Below are 18,061 nucleotides of genomic sequence, written 5' to 3' on the forward strand. Positions count from 1 at the left end.
ATGATAAATTACAAATTAGAATTCCAACATCTCAATCATCAACTTGAATCATAAGTGAGTTAAGGGCGTTACACAACAACACTCAAGTCCCTTTCCACATGAGAAAGGTGTTTGAGTCATGTTTTACTCTATCTTACGCCATTATTTTTTTGCTAAAGCAGCTATTTAGTTGAACTTTAAAGTCTCCTTTTGCAAACTATTGCTGCTAAACACCATCATGTATGTGCGTTGGCGATTACAGATTGGTATCAAACTACCTTCCAAGAAGACATAACACATTCATCTCGTGTTAATGTTAAACTGAACAACGTATCTATTCATCATCCATTACTGGAAATAAATTTGTGTACATTCAATGTATGTTTTTCTTTTTAACGTATATCAAGGAAAAAGAAAGATAAAACTATTAGATCATAACTGTCATCACCAAAGATGATAAAAGCTTACACTATTTATAAATTAATATTACTAAGAATAGTGAAATTCAAAAACAAATCACAAGATGAAGCTTTCCACCTTTAAATTACTTTATGTCTGTCCTCTTCTTGTTCTGTTTTATTCTAATCCATTTGTTGTAATAGCCATATCACAAACTGAAATTGTGAAGTATTCATTTTCTGCTATTATCGCGTTTGGTGATTCAATCTTGGATACTGGGAACAACAATTATATCGAAACATTTCTGAAGGCAAATTTCAAGCCATACGGGAAGGATTTCATTGGAGCAAAATCCACAGGAAGGTTTTGCAATGGCAAGATCCCTTCAGACTTATTTGGTACTTCTATGTATTCTGTGCTAACTAATGCTTGTTATTAGCACTTTTTGATTCAATATAATTTATTACTAGAATTTAGAAAACTATTACAATTCATTGTGCTTAAGGATTCACATATAATTTCAGCTGAAAAACTTGGTGTAAAGGAGGCCTTGCCACCCTACCTGGATTCAAATTTGAAGATTGAAGACCTCTTAACCGGGGTGTCCTTTGCATCTGCTGGTTCAGGATATGATCCTATTACAGTTAAACTAACTGTAATCGTCTCTCTTCCATCACACTCTATTTTTCTGGATCTAAAATTACAAGAGAAAATAGTTTTTGCATTTACAGTGTAATGGGTTTTTACAATGTCATTTAATAAGAAATCTACATGTATAGTAAATTTACTGACTTATACAATCACTATCTTAAAAAGTCATATCAACCGTGATTTTTTATTGGTTGAGTGTAAAAAGTTCTTTACCTCGTAGGTGAATAAAAATTAAATTCAAATTATAGTTCAATTTTTAATTTTGATTTTCGTTTTTATATATCAGAGGGCATTGTCAGTAGAAGATCAACTGAATATGTTCAAAGAGTACATAGGAAAACTGAAGGCAGCAGTAGGGGAAGAAAAGACAACTCTCACTCTAACAAAAAGCTTGTTTCTTGTCAGCATGGGAAGCAATGATATTTCAGTAACATATTTTCTGACATCATTCCGGAAGAATGATTATGATATCCAAGAGTACACAAGTATGTTGGTCAATATGTCTTCCAAATTTCTACAGGTATGCTTCTGATGTGATGAGAACATGGTAAAGTTGTGAACATTACTTAGAATTCAAGAAAGCAACATATATCAAAGCCATGCAATCTTGAACAATATTTTTTGTTCTACTAATGCATTCTATTTCTATCATTATGTCATATTTCATTGGTGGCAAGTTGTGTCTTGGTGACCAATTGGTCATGTGTTTGAATCTGGAAATAGTCTCTTTGCATATACAAGGGTAAGGCTGCATATAATGATCCTCCCTGATACCTTTGCACCGTGAGGGCCCAGGAGCCTTCGAACACTGGATAAGTTAGTTTTTTTTTATGTCATTATCCATTTAAGCATTCAATTCTTCCTTTTGATATCACAATGTTCTTTTAAATGAAAATTAAATTGGTTAACCTTATATTACCTGCTTGTTATCAAATAATCATCTTAATTGTTATTCCATTGGTTAAGATGTTAGCATTAACATAAATTTTATTAGATGATTGAAATTTTGATGGAAATGTCATGAATCTAATGGAAGGAACTTTATCAACTGGGAGCAAGAAGGATTGGAATAATTGGTTTATCACCAATAGGATGTGTGCCAATGCAAAGAACAGTAAGAGGAGGCAGCGAAAGGAAGTGTGTAGAATCAGTAAACCAAGCATCCGTGATCTATAACTCCAAGTTTTCTTCTTCAATTATGGATCTCAATACAAGATTTCCAGATGCTAGGCTTGTCTACCTTGAAAACTATAGTAAATTGAGTGGACTCATTCAACAGTACAATCAGTCTGGTAAATTTCTCCATTTATGGTTAGCATTTGTACTCTTTTACTTGTTTTAGCATAGATAAATTTCTCCATATAGTAGGTTCTAATATTTTTATTACAATAAGAATATTTCTCTAAAGGAGGAAACAAACTACCAAACAAATTTCAACATGAATTATGATTCACAAACTGACACATTCCTTGTGGAATAGGATTTGAAGTGGCAGATGATGCATGCTGTGGCATTGGAAATTTGGAATTTGGCTTTATCTGTAATTTTCTCTCCTTAAAAGTCTGTAATGATGCCTCTAAATATGTGTTTTGGGATGGTTATCACCCGACGGAGAGAACTTACAATATACTTGTTTCAGAGGCCATTACAAAGCACATTGATAAGTTTGTTTGAAATACTTTCCTTTCTAACTGAACAATGTACCCTCCAGTGAACTTACTGTCGAGAAAGGAATGTAAGTAATAGTATATTGGACCAGTCTATGGTAATAGATTTGGTTTGTTATGCTTAGTAATGTACTCAGAATAGACCCAACAATGCTACATGCAACATTATTAGGTTTCAATTAATAAATGTGGCAACTGGCAAATCCTTAGGTAAAGGATATTTAGAAGCCATAAGAATAAAAATAATATCAAATTAGCTAAAATAATGTTGAAAAGGAAAATAATATTAAAAGTTAGATCATTGATTTTGTGACACCCTCTACCCCGACATACATATAAATAAATAAAACATATAAAAATACAAATAAACAAATTTATGTGGGTAAAAGGTTCACATTCACTTCACTATTACCAAATAAAACATATTGAAAGCATATTCAACTCAGAACAAAGCCACCAAAGTTTACAAAGGAAATTTTATTAAATCAGTGAGGTAAAACAAAATAAAATAACATCATGCAATTAAAATAAAAACTCATCCCCAATGTCATATCCTATCAGAGTATTGTGTCATAGCATCCTCTAGCACGAGATTCTTTAAAGTCATTCACCTAGTCATCTACTCCCACAAACACAAGGTTCAAGATCATCACAAAATCCAAACACAAATAGCACACAGAGAGTGAGTTATCACATTTATAAAAAAACAAATAAACAAAGATGTAATCAAAATAAATTATGGAAGTATTTATAACATAGCTCAACTTAATACAATCTATGTTACTTCACCACTTTATCATTTAAAATTCATTTTTCAATCACTAATCACATTACACATGAATCACACACTTGGGTCAAGACGTAATAACACTCATCAATTTCATAATAGACAATTAGCAAGCATGTATGCAATGTGGTACCATGTCAGTGAAAAACCACCTTGTGGCGCTTAGGAGTACATAACAAGACACACCATACAATGGGTATGTCAAGTTACTCTCACTAAGTAAAATCATAAGATAACCAGTCATGGTCACTCTATTTTAAGAGAATGTCCCAACCATATGAGATGAACATAGGCTTAAAGGAGCACTCAAACCAAGTGTCTTTACCCCCAAGGCCTAGACTCCAAAAAATCCGTTAGGGCCTCACCTTCCTAAATTAGGTCCAACTCCTAAAACAATTTTTTCTCGCATTCACTACTCATGAATTATACAATACCCATGACCTCACACTCATGTTTCAAACACGTTTAACACATTGCGCTACAATTTAACACTCTAAGTTCCTAACTAGGAATCCTATATTTTCTCTTTAACACTGCACAAAAACAATTTTCTCAAGGTAAACACCAGTAGGGTTATTGTATAATTCATAACTCACAACACAAGTATTGTCACATCAAGTGTTAACCACAGACTTATTCACAACCAAATTTCATGTCCATAATTTTAACATATCACAACGTCACAATCTATCATCATATGTTTACGCGTATCTCACAAATCAACGCATGTTCAACTTTGCACTTATACTCAATCCCGATAACAATGTTATAATCTCAATATAACAATTTATTATGCCAATCTAGCAAATCTTGTCCAAAGTACAAACAATTTATACAAAAATACTTCTCACAACATGAGGAATAAAACCCCTCAAACAATTTCACACAATTATATCAAAATCAATGAATCAAAATCCTAGGTTAAAAACACGAAAACACTAAGAGCACTCAATTTTATCAACCAATTCACATCAGGGCATCAATTGGTCCATCAAACACAACAATATTGTATTTATAATCATGAAGGAAAAATTATAATTAAAAAACATCCCAAAATAAATCTCAATTTGATCCCCTAAGGATCCCTATATATGTTCATTCTAACCCCAATTGCGATAATTGCGATACACTCATTCCTTACCTCTAAGCGGGCTCATGTGTGTAGTCTGGAAGTGATAGTGGCGTCTGTAGTAGTTTTCAAAGATTCCTCAAATTTTTCCTCAATTTGCTCTGTTAGGGTTCCTAACCGTTAGAGAGAAGGGAAAAAGATTGTAGTCTCTATTTTATTGTCAACATGTGAGACTGATTTCTCTCTGCAAAAACATTATTTTGCAAATCCCAACGGTGAGAATGTGAAAATATTGGTTCCAAAGGTGGTGTACAAATTTCGCGATGATCCAACGGTTGAAGAGTCCAGGAATGTAGTTATACTGGGACATGTTTTGGGTATTTGCGGAAAAAAAGAAAGCTCAATGCAAGGAATACTTCTTTCACCACATACGTTATCTAAAAAACCTAGATTAATGAATCCTGGATTAGTATTTTAATGAGACATGTTTGAGTGTATGCGGGAAAAGAGAGGGTTTTGGGAAAGGAAGAAGGGAAAACAAATTTAAGAGGAAGAAAGAGCGCAGAGACTCGTAAAGAGTGATCTATTACGTCTCTATTTATAGGTATGATATTATGGGCTTATTATTTATTATATTTATTTATTTATTTTATAAAAATGAACCTTATTTTATTTATTATCAAATGAATAAATAAAATATTTTTTTTTATTTTCCTTCAAACCATTATTTTAATTAATAAAGTTATTTTTCCTTATTTACTTAATTATAGAAACCTCATCATTTTTTAAAACTCTATTTATTTTTAAATAAAAATCATTTTTAATTTATTTTACAAAAAATGAGGTGTTACAAATCTATCACCATGTTCTTACAAATTTGCAAACATAATCCTCGGCAAATAGGGCGGAACCAATAGACGGGAAATGCTTGTAGATCCAACACTAAATATATTTTACAAACATATTCATTAAAATCAGTGACAACATATAATAACCAACACCAATGAAAAATGTTTTATTAACATTTGAACTAACCTGTAATAGAGTGATATATCCTGCAAGCTGTCTCGTCGTGCTCTTTGATGCCTCATTTAAATTATCATACATATGCACAAGTGCAGTAGCGCCCCAAGCATAAGTCCTACTCTGCCTCAAGTCACGCAGTGCATCCAAGAATACCATGTACACGTGTGTGACACTCTTGTTAGCAAAAAGTGTGAATCTAAGTAGATGCAACAAATACGCTCGCGCTGCTACAATCCAGTGACATGCCTCGATTTTCGTTTGATACACGTCTCGCAACTATGATAGTCGAACATAAGAGTCATGACATTGAATCGTTTCAGCTCTCGCCTTTGCAACACTGACCTCGAGTAATTCCACCAACATATTGACAGCGTTGTCTACATGAAGTTGCTCGAAGCTATGGAACGCCCCTACGATAGGCAAATGTAGCAACGACGCCACATCATCCAAGGTGATAGTTACCTCTCCGACGGGCAAAAGAAAACTACTAGTTTCCTTATGGCATCATTCTACAAAAGTAGACATTAGTCCTCGATCGCTCGTATCTAGGGAACATGCGATCAAATGACTTAGTCCGATGGCAGCCACAAGGCCTTCAATCTTTGGAGCAGGCCTCCCGAACTTAGTCATCTTCCTTCCATAAGAAGATAGTTTCAGCTTAAGACGTTCCTGCAAACAATAATATCGATCATGTAACAAAAAAATATTAAGTTGTAAACTACGTGTTTTATGTTTTTTAAGATTTACATACCTCTCCATTCCAAACTCTCAGAGCAATGTGATTTTATGAATCTCTCAAAACTAATGTGTCATGGGGTCCACCTGAAAAATCCTCAACATCAGTAACAACTTCTTCAGCAGGTGGTTGTTGCTCTTCGTTTAAATCCTCCACGGCCGTAGGGGGATCCTTTACAACACGCGCTTGTTGTCATTGTCTACGGGCAAATGTGATAGGCCTTCGCCGCTGGAGGCATCATTATCATCGTCACTCGCCTCTCTCTTCCCTAGGGCTTTTCCAATTGCTCAGCCTAAAGCTCGTTCGAGACTTTTAGTTCTAACCATTATCTGCACAATATTTTTATAAACTAACAAATTTAAAATCTTTTAAATTTTCATTTAAATAATTTTTTAAAACAAACAGTTTTAATATATTTTAAATTTTGGTTTCAACAATTCTTTTCAACTAACTAACAATTTTAAAATATTTTAAATTTTGGTTTCAATCATTTCTTAGAACTAACAAATTTATTATCACTTTTAAATATTTGTTTCAATATTTTTTAAAACTAACAAAATTAAATTAATTTAAATATTTGTTTAAATATTTTTAAAACTAAAAAAATAAATTATTTTAAATTTGTTTCAATACGTTTTATAACTAAAAAATTTAATATATTTTAAAATTTGGTTACAATCATTTTTTAAAACTAACAAATTTATTATCACTTTCAAATATTTGTTTCAATATTTTTTAAAACTAAAAAAAATTAAATTATTTTAAATATTTGTTTCAGTAGTTTTTAAAACTAAAAAAATTAAATTATTTTAATTTTTTTTTCAATATTTTTTATAACTAACAAATTTAATATATTTTAAAATTTGGTTTCAATCATTTTTTAAAAATAACAATCTTAATATATTTTAAATTTTGATTTCAATCATTTTTAAAACTAACAATCTTATCATATTTTAAATTTTGGTTTCATCAATATTTTAAATTTAAAATCAATTTTCGTTTCAATCAATTTTTTCAAACTAATTAACAATTTTAAAATTTTTTAAGTTTTGTTTTCAATAATTTTTTATAGCTAACAAATTTATTGTACAACTAAAATTTTTGCTTCAATATTTTTCATAACAAATTTAAATTATTTAAAGTTTTGGTTTCAATATTTTTTGTAACTAAAAAATTTAAATTATTTTTAATTATGACTTCAATATTTTGCATAAGTAACAAAGTTAGTATCTTTTAAATATTTGTTTCAATTTTTTTAAAAGTTAAATAATATAATATTACAATATTTAAAATTAATTTTTTGGCCAATCTAATGTTAGTCTTAGCAATCTAATCTAATCTTAGTCTTAGGAATCTAATCTAATCTAATATTAGTCTTAACAATCTAATCTAATCTTTGTAATAACTAAAATATATTTTTTTTGTTTTTATAAATATGATCAATATTTAACAAATAAATAAAAAAAATCTATAAAATTACACTACAAAACAATTTAAAAAACAATTCGCAATTCTATATTTAGAATTAAAAAAATTCTAAAAAAAATTTCAAATAAAAAAAATTTCAAATAAGAAATCCATACGGATTGCTAATCTATATGGTTCATACAGATTGACAATCCGTATGAACCATACGGATCAGTAATCCATATGGGTTATACGGAGTATGGGATTTTTCACAAACAACAATCCAGTCATTCAACATGCAATCATTCAAACAACAATCATTAAAAAAAAATAAACAATGCTAATAGGAAGAACGCAAATGCATCATTGAACACAAATGAAGACAATACTTACCTCGAAGGAGAACGCAAATGAAGAACCAACGAAGGAGTAGGACCCACGAACGAAGAAGAAGCAGCAACAACGGACAAAGAAGAAGCAGGAACACTGGAAGAAGAAGCACGAATGCAAAGAACAAGAAGCACGAAGGTGGAGAAGAAGAAGCGGGAAGCCGAAGAGGAAGAAGAAGCGAAAAACGATGCAACGAAAGAGTGACTCGTACGGACGAGTCACTATTTTTTATAAACAAAAGGTGAAGGACATTTTAACTTTTTTTTTTTGAGAAAAATGTAAATTATATTAAACCCAAAATGATACAACAATAAACGGGGCATACCCCGCAGCTAGAGAAAATCAAAAGTCTCCCTAATACAAGAAGGCCTATATCAAGATGCTAAAACAAATGCAACAGGTGCGCTTGTCTATACATAAGAAACTTAATCTGGCTAATAACCTCTATTACAGAAAATTGATAATCTTCAAAAATCAGCTTGACATTTTAACTTTTTTAGCTGGATTGCTAGGTGTCCTAGAAAAAACAATGGTTGCCCAAAGCAACCCCCTAAGAAATTGGGCAATGAGCCCAATCACTACCACATGACTTTCAGATAACCCTTTGAGTGTTGCTAGGTGCATCCAGCATTATTGCTGGTGCACCCAGCATTCTAATAAAATGACAAAATTACCCTTGCTTAATTTTCCTCTTCCGGATCAAGTTGATCCGAAAGTCTCTTCCGGATCAACTTGATCCATAAGAGACTTCCGGATCAACTTGATTCGTAACTTCCGGATCAACTTAATCCGGAAATCTCTTACGGAGCAAGTTGATCCGGAAGAGGAAAAATAAAATTTTTGTTAATTATACAAGATATTTAAAGATATTTATTTCATTAATTATAATATAATTAAATATTTTTATTTATTTTACTAATTATAATATATTTATAAATATTGATTTATCATAAATAATTAATGCTAATCAATCATAATCATAATTCATGCTAATCAATCAATCATGCTAATCAATCATAATTCCCTAAAAGAGGATATAAATAATTTCAGAGTTAGCAATTTTCAGAATCAATCAATCATGCTAATCAATCAATCATAATCATAATTCATGCTAATCAATCAATTATGTTAATCAATCATAATTCCCTAAAAGAGGATATAAATAATTTCAGAGTTAGCAATTTCAAAAACTACATTATGATTGCTAACTCTGAAATTATTTATATCCTCTTTTAGAGAATTATGATTGATTAGCATGAATTATGATTATGATTGATTAGCATTAATTATTTATAATAAATCAATATTTATAAATATATTATAATTAATAAAATAAATATCTTTAAATATCTTGTATAATTAACAAAATTTTTATTTTTCCTCTTCCGAATCAAGTTGATCCGGAAGTCTCTTCCGAATCAACTTGATCTGTAAGAGACTTCCAGATTAAGTTGATCCGGTTGATCCGTAAGAGACTTCCGAATCAACTTGATCCAGAAGAGGAAAATCAAGTAAGGGCAATTTCGTCATTTTTTTAGAATGCTGGATGCACCAGCAATAATGCTGGGTGCACCTAGCAACACTCTAACCCTTTACAGCCAAACATTGGATCTAACAGGTGACGAAATGGCAAAGATGGCAAAATGGAAGGTCACCTTTTAATAGATCTATGATATCATAGGTCAAAATGGAAGGTCGCTTTGCCTGTTTATTTCTTAAAAAAGGAGAATAACATGTATCTTGTTAGGGTAAATCTGTTGAGACGTAATTGGATTTTCAATATCTGAGTGTCCTTTCCCTGTCATGCTACCTATTTTAACTCCTAAAATGAGCCTTTACTTCGAAAATTATTGTTGAGAAAGGTAACTATTTTAACTTGAAACACATTGAGAGTAGAGAGAAATTAAGAGGAAGAAAAACATTTGAGATTGCAGTGACATACTTCTTATTTGCAAAAAAGCATCTAAGGAGATATGTACCAACATTTATGAGGGAGAAACACTATTATCCTAGTGCACACAAGGCAGGAGTGCTAAAGGAAGAGAAAATCAGGAATTCAACCAAAATGTGACACCGATGACAAAATGGACGATATGGAAGAAGTTATGCTAATTGGGTACTTTATAGTTCATATTATAATTTCAGCTTTTATATCATAAACAAATAGGTAAATAAATTAGGTAATACATACAAAAAGTTGTTTCTTGTACAAAGTGTAGTCACATTCACACCGAATTTGGCCTTCTGTATTGTTGGAGAAACAAGGGGTAACAAGCTTCAGTAATTTGCTGTAAAAATGAGTTAATTCAGGAAAACTGGATTACGTTTCTGGAATTTGTATGTTAAGCCGTGTTTCTTGATGTTAATATTTGGTAAAATTCTATACATTTCTAGTCGGTCTAAGACAACCCTTTGCTAGCCTTCATCACAGATAAAAAGTTAGGATGTCCCTCTCGTGAGTGAAAGAATGGTGGACTCCATCAGTTTGAAGTCAATTGGCTTTGTTAAATAGGCATCCATGCCCACCTCTAGGCACTTGGCTTCATCACATGACATTGCATGAGCTGTAAGAGCAACAATTGGAATGTGCAAGCCAGTTCCCTCTTCTGATTTCCGGATTGCTTTTGTTGCCTCATAGCCATCCATCTTTGGCATCTGTTTTATTTTACAAAAACAAAAGGAATTGGAACATCAAAGCTAAAATACATTATGATATTGACTTCTTGTAGAAAAGAACTATTTAACACATTGAGGGTTCTATTCTTTGTTCACGAGAATTGGTAGAATGGGGAGGCACCTCCAACACTACTGGATAGGGCACCAATGGCATGTGAGGCCCGCCTAGATGATTACTGTATAGGCCGAAATTGCAAACAATTTTATCTAGTCATTACTACTCAACTAGCCCTAGGCGCCAGGGGGTTTCTATTCTTTAGCACTGTTTTGGGTGAATTGCATTTTATTATGGTTTTGACTTTTGATCCTAAGTCTATAATTTAAATTGAAGCATTACTAATATTAATATACTTTTTCTCCTAGTTGATACCTGACAATCCATTAGGATCAAATCATATGGAGGGCAACTGAGAATCTCAGTTTGAGATGATCTTGTGTTTCTTTCCTTAAGAAGAGTCTCCCTTCTACAATCTTCAACACCAGACATGCCATTCAGAGCATCCACAGCCTGTCGTCCATCACCTACAGCTACAACAATGGCTCCCATTTTTTCGAGCATTATGGTTGCAACCCTTTGAATTACTGGTGTATCTTCTGCAAGCAATATCCTCAAACCTTCAAGAGATTTCTTTCCACTCACTGCTCTACTTGAGCTACTGGCCTTACGTGTTTCACCATATTCAGAATCTCCATCTCGAGCTCCTGTTGCAAAGGATGCTTGTTTAGTGGAGGATGATTTTGGTGAGGCGTTAGCAGTGACATCGTTAGAGTTAAGGCTGCTCTGACATAACTCTTCCTTCCTATGATTATCATCTTCCATGCATTCATTTGTTAATCCAACTAAGTTATTTATCTGGTGTTGTGATGATGGATCGGATCTCACTACCTTCTCTCTTTGTTTATCTCCTCTGGCACTAACAGGATTAGAACCACCCGTTTCGGATATGTCAGAACCATCTGAGCTTGCAACATCACATTGAGTATAATCAATCTCAAGACTCTCATGCAAATTGCCCTCTTTCACTGTAGCTCTTAGAGTAGTCATATTTTTCTTTTGTAGCTCTTCATTTCTGTCCTTTATGATGGATTCCAAAATATGAATCATTTTTGTTTTGTAAAGGGGTTTATTCACTGTCAGTGTATGTCCTTTCCTGCAAAGGTCCATCTTCATGGTATTGGAGGAGTCATGGTTTAGTATCCACACGAATTTTGCTCTCCCAAAGTATTTGTGAAGGAAATTGAGCTGTTCCTTCCATATATCTGTGCTTAAGTCTAGTAGTCCAATGTCAACAGCAATGACAAAAACTGGGTTCCTCAATTCCTGTATGCTCAGTAGTCTTGACTTTAAATTGTCATGCACTGAATAATTTGCATCAAAGCCATTATTATGAGCTGAACTTCTTGCATGAAAGAGTACCCTAAGAATTTGTGTTAGTCCATTCCATTCGGCTGCTTCCATAGTGACCACCCCGTTTTTCTGTAACCACTTAGATGTAGCTGATCGACCCATGTTGCCGTGTAGTGCAAGAAGCACCTGCATTGAAACATCTTATTTCAAGGCCTGCTTATTATTTTTGCAGTTACTCAGTGCCAAGGTAATTCTACTCACCACCAAGCCCTTGTTAGCAAAATCTACTTGACAATGTTGTTCTGTGGCATCCACAGGTGCACTGAGACGCAAGCATAATCTCATCAGTGTTCCTGAGCCCTCCTTTTTGACAACCTTGATTTCTCCACCCATCTTATTAACCTGCCACCACAGAGTAGTAAAGCGACAAAATGAAAATACATACAACTCCGAAGATTCATGTCATTTTAGAAGATAAAGGATAGATGTCAGTAAATTTATAGACTATGAGATGAAATCATGAAACCTCTACAGATCATGGTTTTCTTGTAGATGTTAAGTCTACAACATGCAACTGATGTAATCTTCAACTATTTACATGATGTAATTACATGTTTGTGCTGGCATTGACTTTTATCAATAACTTGCATTACGAATGGTAATTGTTCTTGACTTGAGTGAAAATTTACATATTAAGGGTCTTACTCACCAAGGTTCGGACGATGCAAAGACCAAGACCAGTGCCTCCATGCCTGAAAGGAGTAAAGGTTTCAGAACTCCTTGAACTTCAGCACATAACATTCAAAAGGTTTTTTAAATTATTGCTGGATATAGGTTCAAATTAATTTGAAATTTTAATGACAATCTCGTTGACTCAGACAATAAGGTCATGCTAACATGCTAATACTCTAGCAGATTTATATAGTCTTTGTTAAAAATTTAAGTCACTTACAGTCTAGTAGTTGATGGATCAGCTTGCTCAAAGCTTTCAAACACAGATTCCCATTTACTTGGGTCAATACCTATGAAGGGGATGCATAAACATGTCAAAAACATGGGAAACACATCAATAGCCTGAAATTTGATTTTCCTTTTGCCACAAAAGGGATGGTTTTTCAATGCAGTTTTTCTATTTAAGTTTTTGGTTCATACCACAGCCTGTGTCATCAACTTCAAACCAAAGTATCATTTTGTTATCTCTATTAGAAGTTCTTTTTGCATGATTTTCATGTTGCTTTGCTCTGGTCTTCTGCGAGCACCGTAATTTCTTTTGTTCTAGAGGAAAATTTGTATTGTCACTGCAAGAATTTGGGTTTTCACACCATCCTCTCAGAACAATATGACCAGCTGTAAACCATTTGAAAGAGTTAAAATTAGTCTTCGAAGTTTCAGTGCTTCATTGATCCATAGTAATTGAACCATTTGTTAAATCTTTGAAATTTTTAAGAGGTTGCTAATGACTGTTGATATAAGTTTCCTTGAGAACGATAGATCAGACTAGTTTTTCCCTTTGAACTAGCAAACATTAATCAATTTATTTGAATAAAATGACATCAAATTTTTTAAACTAATTCTAACAAGCATGGCTCAATGTTTGGTTAAAAATGAAATTAAATAGATTTCATCGTAACCCTCCCCTCAAAAAGTACATAATACATGCCTGAACAGAACAGAGAAGCCGTTTATCATCTTCTAAGCTAAACTGTTATTATTTGAGACAATTACAATGGTGAATATCAAAGTCATATTTAGTAAACCAATGATGAATTTCTGTAAGAATTTTATGCTGAAGCATGTAAAGTTCACATAATATTAATAATAACACTTTCTCTTGAACCATAGTAGTTTTCTTTTCCACCACCACTACTGTATTCAAAACCTTACAAAAAAAAGGGTTGACTTACATAGAGTAAACTTAATTGAGTTGTTGATCAAATTTGCAAAAATTTGAACTACCCTAGCAGAATCACCCCGAACTAGCTTTGGCATATCATCTGCAACAAATAAACTAGATACATCAGAAACTTGTGATGATTATGACCTCATTTTGACTGAAGTTAAACTCTCTTATGCAGACAAAATGTTATTCATACCAGACAGGTCTAAAACAGTCTCTACATTGTGGTTAATGCACTGCACAGAAAACATATCTACAAGCCCTTCAAGTTCCCGCCCCAAGTCAAATTCTGCATCTTCTAGGACCAGTTTTCCAGATTCCACCTATATTTTATAAAATATTAGAAATATTTTTTGGAATGAAGGCAGTTTTGTCGCAATGGTAAAAGAATTTTTGCATTGGAATTTAAATCTTCTTGGACAAAAAGGCTTAGCTTATAGCTCACCTTGCTCAGATCTAAGATGTTATTAAGTAGACGAAGCAGGGCAGTTGAGCATTTTCTTATTTGAGTAACTGTTGCACATTGCTCATTTGTGAGACGGTCATCAGATATAAGAATGTCAAGTAACCCGATTACTGCTGCCATTGGTGTCCTCAATTCATGACTGTAAAGCACCCAAAAAAAACTATTTAAGCACATTTGTGAACACACAAAGGAAGGATCTTCTTATACATGTGAATCAAATGACACGGATTGGTAATCCTGCAGGGCTTAGGTATGTTACTCATTCTCCTTAAGTGAACATGTATTGGAGTTTAGAGTAGCTTGTGTACAGGGTTATTTATATTATCTTGTTTATTGAGACCAAGGAACATAGTTTCTAACAACAATAAGGTTTGTCAATACATAAAGTAGCTGTCTCTTTCTCCTTCAAACCCCTGATCAACTGAGACATATTTTTCCATATTCTCTAAATTAAATAATTTAAACCATAAATTGGATAAAGCACATGATATATACATGTTTGATAAAAACAAGATGAACACCTAAGACTGGAGATATTCATCCTCTCTTATATATGATTTCAGCTTAATTAGTGTTCTCTAAATTCACACTGATCTTGAAAAACTAACCTCATATTTGCAAGAAATTGACTTTTATAGTTGCTTGATGCCTCTGCCTTCCTTCTTGCTTCCAGGTGACTGATCAGTTCTGCTCTAAGTTTCATTTCCTTTGATACTCCATTAGTCAGTATCAAAATGCAAACACATCCAATGACAATAATACACAATGATGCAGATATCAGAATAACCAATGTTTTGAAGGCTCTTTCATCTGCCTGCCCCATAATATGCTTTCTAGGTATGATGATTACACCCACCTGCACAAAGTTTAAGCTAGTAACTTGTAAACAATCAAAAGGTGTAAATTATAATAGGAAAGTTGGTAGTAAAAACAGAAAAGAAAAAAAAATAGCAGCAGAAATATTTCATAGAATTTATGTTGAGCAGAAATTGTACTACTTGATCATCTATAGATCATTCGAAGATTTTAAAACATAAGATCAAATGTAAGGAACAGGTGAAGTGTCTTTAAATGTACCAGAGGAAGTCTCTTTAAGTTCAGGAAGAATGAGTCAATGTAATATTGTTGGCGGCCTAGCCTGACATTCTCTACATGAAGCTCATGACTTTGAGGGAAATTATTCCCATAGGTTTTCTGCAGCCACTGAGCTCCCTCTCTTATTACTTCATTTTGACACTCAACAGCCATCTTAAGCTTAGGAGGCTTGGTAGAATTTGATAGTAGAGGAGCATTTGTGGAAGTTGCAAGTAAGTAACCCTCTTGGGAGGTCAAATACATGTGACCACTATGCTTCTCAACTAGCTCTTTCATGAGCTGCCCCACACTGTAAAGTGCAGTTGTGACACCCACAACTGCCTCAATGCTTTTATTAGAAGAATCCCAAACTGGCAATGCTGCAGAAAGCAACGGCGAATCTGTAAACTTGCTAACAGCAACGTGCCACGAAGCTACACCGTCAGGTACTTGGGAGAGGCCGGCTATATTGATCGAGTCTTCTGGTGCAATTGGCCTTACTTTTCCAATCTTCTCACCACTGATTGGATCAAGTGGTTCGCGATACCAAATTGCAGGCTTGTGACCATGAATGTCTTTATCGTTCCAAGCTTCACGCGACGAACGTGAATTGATCTCATTGTAGCCACTGGCAGCCATGGAGTAATTTGCAAGATCAGAATAAATGTAAAAGGTATTATTATCCTTCAGGTCTCTATGGAATGCTTGGACAAATCCATTCTTGTATTTGACAGTTATTGAATTGAGAGCCTTTTTACCAGCAAACAGCGCCCACGTTACAGCCCTCATCGCCTCATACATCTGGTAAGAGTTGGAATCAAACATAAGAATATAATTAGCAAGAGTATAAACAATGAAAAAAATTAACAGTCAACTCAACCTCAACTTGGTCTGCTTGAGTGGCAAAGTTGGTGTGTTTTCTGATCACATACTGAGACAGCTTAACCTGAGCAGTTGTAATTTCAGCAGTAGAATTCAAAATGTTCCACATCCTCAAGATGGGGCGTTGCAGAAGTTCGTAACGCAGATCATAAGCCAAGCTATTAAGAGACTTTGTTGTATAAATCTTTGTGAAATGCCATGTCAGAAAAGTGAGAAGACCAATCAAGATTGCTAGCATGGCCTGCATAAAGCAAGATAAGATAATAGCTTAGTCCAACAAATTGTGGCTATAATCATATTTACACAAAGGGTCTAATCTTTCAATTACAACTAGCCCTTTTTTAGCATTTTAAATAATCTACCTATGCATATCAACCATACTGCAGCTGCAGATATCAAAATTAGAGACCAATATTCTAACCATATAGAGAAATATTAACTAACCATGATTGCTAGACGAACCACAAAGACACTGTAGTAAGATGAGAGACATTGAGTGCTAGCATACTGAAATTCTTCCTTTTCCACATCCCTGTGGAAAATTCTTCTGCCACTTGGCATGGTGCTTTTCTTCGAACAAGTGAAAAAACTATATAATCTATCAAAAACGTGTATGCACTTGATACCCATTATTGGCTACCTTGAACCTGGAGAGACCATACAGAACTTTCAGAAGAACTTTGGTCTTTGTCTTCTGTCACATATAACTCACTGTTGTGTTACTTGAAGCAGCCATGAGCATATAAAGTAGCAATTAAACTTTGTTTGTGTGCTTGAGAGGGGAATAGCTTTTCACGAATTTTGATTGGATAATAACACTTCCCCTATTAAAATCACGAACCTATCTAGGCTAAGATTGCGTACATCTACTACCCTTCCTAGACTCTACTTAGGTGGAAGTCATGTCACCCTTTTAACACTTGTTTGCGAGATTGTAAAGGAGATACAAAATTTTAATATATTTGTGTGGCTGGCAGAGAAAAGCTTTTCAAATATATTTTTTCCACCATAGTTTCCTCCCACGGACAAGCAAGAAATTAATTTCTAATAATAAATTAAATTTTTTTTTTATGTATTATCAATACAAGGAATTTTATATTATTAACCTTCATAAATTATGTCATGTAAGACTTTTAAAATAATTATTATAAAACTTAACAAAACAAACTTATGGTTTTGATTAATTGTGTAAATGATTTAATTACTCAAACTTTACGTTTACATCATTTTTATGGTTTAGTTCATATACTTAAAACTAAATATTTTAGTCTCTGCACGTCTTTTTAATATCATTTTACTTTCTATTATTAAGTTTGTGGCAGTTTAGCAAATTTAGAAAAAATGTAGTGGGTATACATTGTTATTTTCTATTTTAGTTTTACTTAATAAAGTTAAGATACACCTAACATTAGGATCAACATAGAATTAAAATTTAAAAGTGTATTTATAGAGAGTATAACATCTAATTTCTTGACATAGGGACAAAACATAAAATAAGAACCAAATAAATAATTAAACCTATTATTTTCTCTAAAATCAAGCATTATCAATAATATTTTTGCTTCCACAAACATAGATCTCGAAATGAAACCAAAACTACATGCTTA

At 33.2% G+C, this 18,061-nt stretch overlaps 2 protein-coding genes across 2 annotated transcripts; one reads left to right on the plus strand and one right to left on the minus strand.

Annotated features, from left to right (window-relative positions):
- The first annotated feature begins 249 nt into the window (after positions 1 to 249).
- Positions 250 to 2,925, plus strand: LOC100776321 (GDSL esterase/lipase EXL3). The gene is made up of 5 exons (XM_006574608.4): positions 250 to 776; positions 903 to 1,033; positions 1,316 to 1,549; positions 2,066 to 2,321; positions 2,510 to 2,925. Exons 1-5 carry the CDS (start codon positions 503 to 505, stop codon positions 2,701 to 2,703), a joined length of 1,089 nt encoding a protein of 362 aa, XP_006574671.1. The 5' UTR covers positions 250 to 502; the 3' UTR covers positions 2,704 to 2,925.
- A 7,280-nt stretch (positions 2,926 to 10,205) lies between these two features.
- Positions 10,206 to 17,377, minus strand: LOC100776856 (histidine kinase 1). The gene is made up of 13 exons (XM_006574609.4): positions 16,899 to 17,377; positions 16,453 to 16,695; positions 15,576 to 16,373; positions 15,107 to 15,354; positions 14,478 to 14,637; positions 14,229 to 14,355; positions 14,040 to 14,129; positions 13,288 to 13,482; positions 13,088 to 13,157; positions 12,845 to 12,887; positions 12,397 to 12,537; positions 11,158 to 12,321; positions 10,206 to 10,766 (listed from the first exon to the last, which is right to left on the minus strand). Exons 1-13 carry the CDS (start codon positions 17,082 to 17,084, stop codon positions 10,551 to 10,553), a joined length of 3,681 nt encoding a protein of 1,226 aa, XP_006574672.1. The 5' UTR covers positions 17,085 to 17,377; the 3' UTR covers positions 10,206 to 10,550.
- Positions 17,378 to 18,061: the final 684 nt, after the last annotated feature.

This window comes from Glycine max, chromosome 2, assembly GCF_000004515.6.
Source record: "Glycine max cultivar Williams 82 chromosome 2, Glycine_max_v4.0, whole genome shotgun sequence".
In the NCBI taxonomy this organism is placed as follows: Eukaryota; Viridiplantae; Streptophyta; class Magnoliopsida; order Fabales; family Fabaceae; genus Glycine; species Glycine max.

Excerpts from the sequence above, each read along its gene's own strand:
- LOC100776856 (XM_006574609.4), bottom strand. The coding sequence starts at position 17,084 with ATGGGTATCAAGTGCATACACGTTTTTGATAGATTATATAGTTTTTTC. Across the intron at positions 14,638-15,106 it reads CAATTTCTTGCAAATATGAG|TCATGAATTGAGGACACCAA; the intron begins GTTAGTTTTTCA and ends GGTGCTTTACAG. Across the intron at positions 12,888-13,087 it reads GATCCATCAACTACTAGACT|GCATGGAGGCACTGGTCTTG; the intron begins GTAAGTGACTTA and ends TACTCCTTTCAG.
- LOC100776321 (XM_006574608.4), top strand. The coding sequence starts at position 503 with ATGAAGCTTTCCACCTTTAAATTACTTTATGTCTGTCCTCTTCTTGTT. Across the intron at positions 1,034-1,315 it reads CTATTACAGTTAAACTAACT|AGGGCATTGTCAGTAGAAGA; the intron begins GTAATCGTCTCT and ends TTTATATATCAG. Across the intron at positions 2,322-2,509 it reads TCAACAGTACAATCAGTCTG|GATTTGAAGTGGCAGATGAT; the intron begins GTAAATTTCTCC and ends CTTGTGGAATAG.